Source organism: Chiloscyllium plagiosum, unplaced genomic scaffold (genome assembly GCF_037043375.1).
Source record: "Chiloscyllium plagiosum isolate Xiang-an unplaced genomic scaffold, Cpla_swu_hap1 HiC_scaffold_7, whole genome shotgun sequence".
NCBI classification, from domain to species: Eukaryota; Metazoa; Chordata; class Chondrichthyes; order Orectolobiformes; family Hemiscylliidae; genus Chiloscyllium; species Chiloscyllium plagiosum.
Window position 1 is genome coordinate 65,755,646 of NW_028270145.1, and position 10,844 is coordinate 65,766,489.

Sequence of the window (10,844 nt, forward strand, 5' to 3'; positions counted from 1 at the left end):
TCTCTGCAGGGGATGCACCCATGCACCAATCATCTTATCCATCATTAGCAGTGGTATTGCTTGAACCTCTGATTGCACTAACAACGATTGGAATGCACCATTGTCTTTAGCAGGATGGCTGCACAAGCATCCCCTAAAACAGCTGAAGACCTGTCTGCCAGTGCCTGCTGAAGCAGGGCTGGCCCCCACTTTCTGAACTGCCAACAGGATTTCTGCTGCCTCTGCTAAATTCTTACCTATTTGGACAAGCATATGGACGTACATGGAATAGTGTAGGTTAGATGGGCTTCAGATTGGTATGACAGGTCGGCGCAACATCGAGGGCCAAAGGGCCTGTACTGCGCTGTAATGTTCTATGTGCTATATATTTTAATAAAATAGTGAATAGTGCAATAGCTCAGTAAAGTCTGTTATTTCCTATCAAGTAATGTTAAGTTAATTCACACACAAAGCAGCAATTCCAGGAAAGAACATTAATAAAACCCTGTTTAAGGGTCTAAATCTCGGGATGCAAGTATAAAACCTCAAGGCTAATCCATGAGACATTTCCTGTGCAATGAGACTCCAGTGAATTAGATCCACTGGCCTACTCCACAGCTAGTCCAGGGGAATGGCTTCCTGAATAATGAAAGACTGCAACAAATTACATTCATGAGCCTGATAATACCAGCTAGTAGATTGAGGTAAGAAACACAAAGTAAATCAACCACTGATGTTAACCATTACTGTTAAAAAAAAGTCCAGTGACCAGCATTTGGCATAAAAACTAAGCGTAAATATCACATAGTTTCTTTTGAAACAGATGCATTTGAATCCAGTTCAAAATGAATGCACATCTGGATATTGCAGAATATCCAAGTCACCTCAGTTTGACCTATGATTGTATTCCCTACTGTGAGAACAGTCTTCTGTTGAAAGGAATTAGAATGGCTCGAAACAGATCGCTTTTTTTTGCCATTTATAATCTCTGCATACTATTTGTAACATAAGGACTGTTAAGTAATTCCAGATACATATCTAACTTGCAGATATATGTCATAATTGATTTGTAAAGAGATTTTTAAAAATAAATTAATCTGAACTGACTCTGTCCCAAACACTGCAACAGGTATATGCACTTTACATTCAGATATTATGGATGTGGATCAATTAAAACAAGTTAAAAAAACATTTATAGCCATTGGAAATTTGTATTTATTGCCTAAGAATAATGTTTAAAGTACTGTACACAAATAAGATATCTGGTTATAATAGAAATATAAAAGAAGGAAAACAGTTTGAATATGTAAATATGCAGTCCATTGAAAGTGAAATCTAGAAAAAGGTTCACTACATATTGCAGAAAAAAACTGTGTGCTTTAGCACTCTGAAAATTAAATGCTTTCAACATTTTTAACGGACTGAATAGTACTACTCTCAAGTGGCTGAATACTTTTTTGTCCTACTTTTGTCAGTGCCTGAAACCAAATTAGGACAGTTAAATGTACCACATAGCAAATTTGAGAAGGTTCTTTTGAATATAAGAACAATGCCGCCACTGCCTTAGTCAGGCAAAGGCAGTCCTTCATTATTTTGGAAATTACGTACAACTTTTATCGATGCATAATATGAAAGGATTAAAATAAGCCATCTTCCTACTTAAAAGCAAACAACAACCTTCTATGATTATCACATATACGACAAAAGACTTCTCAAAACTACGAATCAAATACATTAAACACAAAGGAAAAATCATTCAGTATTCTAACTGCATTTTAAATTCTATTTATTTTATAAGAACTAATATCTCACGTGTTACACACTTAAAATATAAAATAAATGTAAATTTTGAAAGAGAAGAGTCGTGAAAATATGTTGGTCTGGTTACTGTTCTAAGAATTATGCTGCTGGGAACATGACAAGACTTCCTTTGATGAGAGTGCCATGAGCTCCTGCAACTTCCTTCTCGGTCATTTCCTTGAATAAAAAAAAATCCCCAGCTTACAGATCTACCTCCTTCATCTATCATAGATCGAGTATCAAAACATACAATCATGAATTCACCGAAGAGTACAACAGACACATAAAGCTTTGTATTTACCTTTTTAGCTTGCTGTACAGAGCGAGAGCGAGGGCCAAACCCCATCTGTGGCATGGACAGCAGCATCTTTACAGTCCTTGGTGCCACACTGTCCAGTTACACGATTAAGATTATGTTGCACAGGAAGCAAACCTCAAACAGCAAATCTGCAAATCAGCCTGTTTGTGGGGGAGCACCACATAACTCACTGCTGCACAGAGAGAGTCACTGGCAGATCAGTCAGTAGGCCTTAGTTTTGGGAGGAGTCTGAAAAACCACAGGGTAGAGGGAGGAGGCAAATTGAGATCACACTAATGAATGAATGGCATTTTGCCTCAGGCTCCCATGTCTCTACAGGGTGCACCAAGTAAAGCAAAAAGGAATAAAAACAGAATGCTTTGTGTACGCTATGAAAGATGCCAATAAGAACAACTTTCTGAAACTGATATTCTTAAAAGAAACTAAATAAGGATGATAAATATCACAACAATCTAAGGATGACTGTGTGTAATCAGAGCACATCAAGTGCCTGAGTATTTAAAATGTGCAAAGATGCAAACTTAATATAAGATATATAAAGATATATATAAAGCATTTTGGAGGTTAAAATTTAAAGCAAACCATTTGATTTTCTCATAACACAATTTGAGTCGTTCCGATGCAGAACATTTTTACTGGCCAGATTGGTGACTAATCAATAAGGAATGAAGCTCAAACTGAACTATTGAGATGAGTAATCAAAACAAAAACTAGCAAATGTGAAGGAAACCTTAAGTGCTGCTTCAGTACTTATATCAGGACAAGATCAGGTATCTGGTGAAGTTTTGAGTACTCTGTATTGTTAATGAGATAATCTGCCTGCACCAACTCCCTGGACTTAAGCAAGCAGAGATATAGAACAACCAGAACAGGCTGTCAGTCACAGTAGTCTGTTCCACCACTGAATTGGATGGTTGTTCAAATGTATGTCAAATCTATCTACAGGATTTTGTTCCTCATCTTTTGACATCATGACTTAACTAAACCATCATTCTCACTGTTGAAAATTTCCATTGACCAATATCCACTTTCAGATGAGAAAGTTCCAGATTTGCCAGTGCGTGTTATATGAAAAAATATATGAAAAAATACTTCCTAATTTCAGTCTTAACGTCCATAATTAATGGTGGAGTGATTCAACACCTGGAATTATTTTAGTTAAACACTGAGAGTCAACATGAATTTGTAAAGAGTAGGTCATTCCTGTTGAAACTGACTGAATAATTTTGAAGAGGTGACAAAAGTTATGAACTGGGGAATGTCTATGAATATCATTGAGATGGGTAACAGAAGGCATTTGATAAAATCCGTTATTAGAGATTGTTAGCTAAAGTCGAACATGAAAGCAAATTATTCACCTAGTTTGAAAATCACCTGAGTGCAAGATATAGAGAAAGGCTAAGGGGCAAATACTCTAATTGGCAGGTTGTGTCCAGTGTTGTTCTTCAAGAATCTGTGTTGGTACTTTAATTATTCACTCAATCAAGTAAAGAAGTTAAATGATTAGCTAAAAGTAACATATATAAATTCATTGACAAAAAAATAAGTGCTTATAGAGTAATTGAGTCCTACTCGTCCATGCCAACCAGATATCCCAAATTAATCTAGTCCCATTTGCCAGATTTGGCCCATATCCCTCTAAACACTTCTTATTCACATACCCATCCAGATGCCATTTAAATTCAATTGTATCAGCCTCCACCATTTCCTCTGGCAGCTCATTCCATACATGCACCACCCCCTGCATGTAAAGTTTGCCCCTTAGGTGCCTTTTAAATCTTTCCCTTCTTAACTTAAACCTGTGCCCTCTAGTTTTGGACTCCCCCACCCTTTGACAAGACCTTGTCCATTCACCCTATTCATTCCCCTCGTGATTTTATAATCCTCTATAAGGTCAACCCTCAGCTTGTGACACTCCAAAGAAAATAGCCCCAACCTCTTCAGCCTCTTGCTATAGCTCAAATTCTCCAAACCTGGCAACATTCTTCTATGTCTTTTCTGAACCCTTTCAAGTTTCACAACATCTTTCCTATAGCAGCGAGACCAGAATTGCATGCAGTATTCCAAAAGTAACCTAACCAATGTACTCTACAGTCACAGCATCACATCCCAACTCCTATACTCAATGCTCTGGTGCAGTAAACAGGATATGTAGAAGCATTAAGTTTAAAAAATTACACCCAAATCAATTATGTGATTGAATGAGACCATGGAAAATCTATTTTAATGTAGGTAACTGTGAAGTCATACCATTTGGAATTAAAGAGGATAAAATTGTCTGAATAGTGTCATAGTCACAGAATCATTCGGAATGGAAACAGACCCTTTGGTCCAACCATTATCCCAAACTAAACTCGGTCCCACCTGCCTGCACTTGGCACATATCCCTCCAAGCATTTCTTATTCATGTACTGATCCAAATGTCTCTTAAATGTTGTAACTGCACCGACATCCACCACTTCCTGTGGAAGTTCATTCCACACACAAACCACTCTCTGTGTAAAAATGTTGCCCCTCATTTTTTAAAAAGTCTTTCGCCTCTCACCTTAAAAATATGCTCCCTAGTCTTGAAATCCTCCAGTCTAGCGAATTGTCAGGAAAAACTGGTTGTCTGAGACCTGTCAGGGAAAGAAGCTACACCTTATCTGGTCTGGCCTACATGTGACTCCAGACCACAGCGATGTGCAATAGATTCTGGCCTAGCCAGTGACTCCTTCATCCAATGAATGAATAAAGAAAAATAGAATCTCCAATTTGTAAATATATTTTCACATTACATCATTACCTGTATGATTGTCATTTTAGCTGCAGCTACATGAGTAAAGCTAGACAGGCTACACTTCCACACAATCTGAGAACCCCAACTGAGGAAGTGGCACTCTTTCCCTACAACACATCATAGCATAAAATCTTGGCATGTATCAATGTTAAAGCATCAGATGTTATGAAGCCTCACAATAGTTTGTTTCACAAAAAGAAACCTGAAGACTGAACAAACCAAAAAGCTGCCTTTTATATTTGGGAATAAACAGGGGCTGCTTGCCTGCTTAACATAAACACATTTTTGGCAATGACTTCATCCAACTCAATTCCATTAGACGTGGGTGTTGATTAAAATCTATCTGGCTTGTTGCACCTGAAGCTGCTGTACCTGACAATGGAGCTCCTCCTGATCTGTTTCTTGCTTGGAAGACTGCTGCTGCTCTCACAGCTACTCATTGTCCATCACTTCTGGTTTTTGCTCAACTCCATGAGTCCAGGAGATAGCAGGAAAGGATTATGTGGCACACTCTCTCTGCAGCATACTGCAAGGGACACCACAGAGCTATCCAAGTATGGAAGCCTCATTGAGGAGGCTCATCATTTAGCCCTTGATGGCTCTGACAGAAGAATGTGCCGCAGTGTATCTATGCTTGGCCTCAGTAGGGAGTTGTCAGACAGAGTCGTAGGCCATGGTTGGACAGTTGTTTGTTTCCCAGCAGCCATCCTTGTAAGGCACCTGGCCCTTGGAATGAAGCAGGAGCTTGATAGTTATCCTGGATTTAGGCATCATGCGAGTTTCCACGATGCCTGTCAAAAACATCTAAGAGGTAGTTGCAATGATTACAAATGAGTTGGACATTGACTGAATGGAATGGAAGCTATTCTGATTAATGAAGTTAGTCAGTCACACTATGATATGATGGTCTCAAAGCACTGTGAATTGATAGTCTCACCAGCCTTCAGTGCCCGACACCTGGAATGCTCCAACACATGATTCAGTTGTATCGCAGTGCCCCTAGGCATTCTTATTCAGCAATGCTTGTTTGCCACACTTAACTAGAGGATATGCCATTGAAGATGAAAGTCAAAAGGTGTGGCGCTGGAAAAGCACAGCTGGCTAGGCAGCAGCTGAGAAACAGGAGAATTGAAGTTTCAAGACAGACTCTTCATCAGGAATGTGGGGGGATCCCAAGGGGACTGAGAGATAAATGGGAGGGGGGTGGGGCTGGTGGAAAGGTAGCTGGGGTTGGGATAGGTCAATGAAGGTGGGGGTGGTGATGCTAGGTTGGAGCGGACTGTGCACGGAAAGATGGTAAGGAAGATGGCAGGTGGGACAGTTTCAAGAGGGTGGTGCTGAGTTGGAGGATTGGATCTGGGATAAGGTGGGTGGAGGGGAGATGAAACTGGTGAAATCAACATTGATCCAGTGTGTTTGGAAGGCCTCAAGGTAGAAGATTAGGCCTTCTTCCTCCAGGTTTTGGGTGGCTAGTATTTGGCAGTGGAGGAAGCTCAGAACTTGCATGTCCTTGCAGAGTGGGAGGGGGAGTTGACATGTTTGGCTACAGGGCAGTGGGGCTGTCTAGTGCGTGTGTCCCAGAGATGTTCTCTGTAATGTTCCACATGTTGGCGTCCCGTCTCCCCAAAGTAGAGGAGACCACACTGAGAGCAATGGACACAGTAGATGACATGTGTGGAGGTCCAGGAAAATCTCTGTCAGATGTGGAAGGATCCTTTGGGGCCTTGGACAGAGGTGAGGGGGTGGTGTGGGCTCAGATTTTACACTTCTTGTGGTGGCAAAGGAAGATGCTGGGAGTGGACGGTGGGTTGATGGGGAGCGTGGACCTAACAAAGGAGTCACGGAGGAAATGGTCTCTGCGGAACCCAGATAGGATTGGGGAGGGAAATACATCTCTGGTGGTGGGGTCGGTACGCAGGTGGTGGAAATGGTGAAGGATGATGTGTTGTATCTGAAGGTTGGTAGTGTGGAAGGTGAGGACCAGACGATTCTGTCCTTGTTACGGTTGGAGGGGTGGGGTTCAAGGATGGAGGTGCGGGAAGTGGAGGAGATGCACTGAATTCTAGCTACTAGATGACTGGAGGAAGAATGCCTCACCTTTCACATTGAGACCCTCCAATCACATTGGATCAACTTCGATTTCACTGGTTTCCTCATCTCCCCTCCCCCCCACCTTACCCCAGATCCAGCCCTCCAGTTCCGCACCGCACTCTTGAACTGTCCTACTTGTCCATCTTCCTTCCCATCTATCCACTCCACCCTCTGCTCCAACCTATCACCATCACCTCTACCTTCCTCGATCTATCGCATGCCTAGCTAGCTTCCCCCAGCCCCATCCCCCGCCCATTTATCTTTCAGCCACCTTGCCCCACCCGCCCCATTCCTGATGAAGAGCGTATGCTCGAAACTTCAAATCTCCTGCTCCTTGGATGCTGGCTGACCAGCTGTGCTTTTCCAGCACCACACTTTTTGACGCTGATCTCCACTCTTTCTCCCTACTGAGGATGAAAGACGATGGGCCTCCTGTCCTTCCTTTGTACCCTGAGTGACCTTTTGCTGCAAATTCTTTGTTTGAAGGCTGTTCAGCAGCCACTCAAATTTACTCCTGGTCCAGACCTGTAGGTACATACATTACACATCAATTTCTGTGGCCTTCATAGTGCCATGGCTAGATAAATGATAAAAACTGCTGGGCTTGGATGCATAGGTAAAGGTCCCAAGGAACTACACGGGACTGCTGATTATGTCCTGACAAATTTTCAACACAAGTTTTGAACCTTGACCTGACTATATTTCAATTGGTTGCCCAAACAAATAAAAACTGAGTTAAGTTTTCAATCACTACATTAGGTGTAATGGTCTTTAAGGAACAACAAAAACTATTGTGGGTGTTAAAGATGCCAGTTTGATGACATGTTGAGGTTTTCCCACTACCTGATAAATATGGCGTGTATTATAACACTGCACTACATCTTTATGAAGTCTTGGCCAAGTATAATGTCAAGTATTAATGTTCAAGTGCTCCATATTCATACTTGTCCTAGGAAGTTCATGTTCTACTTGCAACACCATGATACTTGGGTGTTACCACTGTCTGATGAACAATCATCTATTCCTTGTCTGCAGGTCTCTGAGGATGCCATTAGAACCTTGGTTTCATTATATTAAAATGTGGAATTCCTTCAGCCTCAGCTTCAGAGACAGCTGTTTCTATTAACTTGCTTAACAAAAACATGTAACACGTCTTTTGAATTAATTGCCATCCTTCAAGAAAAGTACAGCTACAAGTTGTAGTCTTACTTTAACCTTTGACTTTGTTTAGTCATTGCTCTGGTCATCACATATGATAGGAAAATTCTTGGAATGTGTTCAGTAATTGTTTCACCTCTTTAACTTCATTCAGGCTTTCTGAGACTAAAGGCAAAGCTATGACTTGTACCCCAGCCAAGTCGGAGTAAGCCAACTCTATACATGTGTAATTTCGTAACAAACGCTACTACCATTGTTCCAGAAAACAAGTCACACTCCAATAGCACTTTGTAGAATGGAAACAAAATATTCTCGCTCGTTATCCTGTTCATTAACACTTGGACCATTCATTGTACTTTCTGGACAGAAAACTATTCCCTTCTCCAGCAAAAGTAGCTTGATTTTTTTAACATAGGATTCAGCTGCATCATTTGAAGAACAAGACCGTATCTTTCATTTTGAAAAAAAACCCTTTGAATCTCTAATTTATCTTGTTTACCTAAATCACAATAGTGTTCATCTCCAGTTCCACAAGTGTACTTAAAGCTACAATGTGATTTGTGGCATTTCACAGAGTCAAAGTTTCTACAGCATGGAAGGCTCACATGCTATTAAATATTCATCTATTTAAATCCAATTTTCCAGCACTTGGCCATTAGCCTGGTGTCATAGAGTCATAGATATGGATTTTCAGGTATCCAAGTTCTTAAATGCTTTGAGGGTTCCTGCTATGGCCATCCTTTTAGGTCGTCAGTTACAGATATCCATAACCCTCTGGGTGAAAAATATTTTCTCAAATCCCCTCTAAACCTCCTGCTCCTTAACTTAAAACTGTTCCTGGTTATTGACCCATCTACTAAGGGGAACAATTTCACCTTTTCTACTCTATCTTTGCCCCTCAGAACTTTGTACACCTCAATCAAATCCCCCCTTAGCCTTCTTTACTGGAAGGAAAACCTAAACCCTCTTCATTGCTGAATTGCTGCAGCCCAGAAACCATCCTGGTGAGTCTCTTTTGTACCGTATCTACTGCAGTGACATCCCTCTGATAGTGCAGGGACCAGAACTGCGTACACAGCTCTGGCTGTGGCTTAACTAACATTATATACAGCTGCATCATAACCTCCATGCTGCCTTACCTTGTTAGCCCTTACAAAATTCATCAGCTCACTCTTTTCCGGATTATATTCCATTTACTATTGTTATGTTCAGCTCACAGCCCATATGTATATAGATTGTCATGTTGAAAAAGGTTTTCCTCCTCACTATTTACACCACTAATTTTCAAGTTGTCTGTAAACTTACTCATCAGATCTCCTACATTCATGTCCAGATCATTAAAACACAGAACAAACAGTAAGAGAGGACTGAACCCTGTGGTACACCACAGGCTTCCAATCACAAAAACATCCTTCAATTATTACCCTCTTCTTCCTGCCACTACGTCAATTTTGAATCCAATTTACCAAATTGCCCTGGATCCCCTGGGCTCTTATCTTCTTAACCAGTCTGTCATGTCAAGGGCCTTGCAATTTATCCACTTTCAAGCTGGCTAAAGTCATTAATACCTCCTCCCTCTCAATTCTAATTTATTCAAGTATATCACATTTCTCCTCCCTGATACCTAGAACTACATCATCCTTGTCTTCTGTGAATACAGATGCAAAGTATTCATATAAAACCTTACCCCCATTTTCTGACTCTACACACATCACCACTTTAGTTCCTAATGGGATGCTTTCTCTGGTTATTCTCTTTCTTTTAAAATGGTTAGTAAACACCTTTGAATTTTCCTTAATGTTAACACCAGTGTTATTTCATGTCCTCATTTCATATTCTTAATTTCCTTTTTTTAAGCAATTCCATGCACTTTCAATACTCCTCCAGGATGTCTGCAGTTTTGAGCCTTCAGAATCAGTTAGAATCATTCCTTTTGTTCAATCCAATCCTGTACATCCCCTGACAAGGTTCTCTGCACTTGTTGGTCTCACCCTTCACCTTTACAGAAACACATTGGCCCTGTTCTCTTAATATTTTCCTTTTGAATGTCTTCCACTGAAATGGATTTCCAGTAGCTGTTTCCAGTCCACTTTAACCAGACCTGTCTTATCTTATTAAAATTGGCCTTCCCCCATTCAGAACCTTTGTTCTTTCCATTAATCTTTGTCCCTATCCATAATTATTTTAAATATTATTGAACTGTGGTTACTTTCACTGAAATGCTCCCCTATTACCACATTTACCTCATGCTCGGCTTTGTTCCCTAAAATTATATCAATAGTACTCCCTCTCTTGTAAGATTTTCTACATGCCAGCTTAAACTATTCTCCTGGGAAACCCTTGAAAATTCCAATCTCTCAGTCTTCTCAGAGTGCTTCACTGTGATGCTGATGGCAGTACACTGTTCCCAGACTGCTTCACAGGGATGCTATTGCAGTACACTCTCCCCAGCTTTTTCTTCTTTAGTTTACTTTTCTGATTCACTCTTCTGAACCCCAGTAAGCCCCATGGGTTTTTCAATCAAATGTCAGAATTGTGAATGAAGGTACTGTACTTTATTATGATATCAACACTTCCCTTAAGGCAACTCCTTGGCTACGTGACCATTTCGAAGGCTAATCTTTTTTCAATAGCAGGTATAAGGGTGCCAAGATGGAGGCCAGGTTACATATGAATTTTCCGTAGTAATTCACTAACTCAAGGAAAGACTTAAGCTTT

At 40.6% G+C, this 10,844-nt stretch overlaps 1 protein-coding gene across 4 annotated transcripts in view; it reads right to left on the reverse strand.

Moving 5' to 3' along the window:
• LOC122551628 (RNA-binding motif, single-stranded-interacting protein 1-like) overlaps positions 1–2,304 on the reverse strand; it is a 210,437-nt gene extending 208,133 nt beyond the window's left edge. For 2 of the 4 annotated variants that reach the window (XM_043693851.2, XM_043693850.2), the window contains exon 1: positions 2,081–2,304. In XM_043693851.2, coding sequence (XP_043549786.1) covers positions 2,081–2,146 — 66 coding nt within the window. In that variant the 5' untranslated portion in view covers positions 2,147–2,304. The remainder of the gene's footprint in view (positions 1–2,080) is intronic. The other 2 variants (XM_043693854.2, XM_043693853.2) reach the window with 2 other exon arrangements.
• Positions 2,305–10,844: the final 8,540 nt, after the last annotated feature.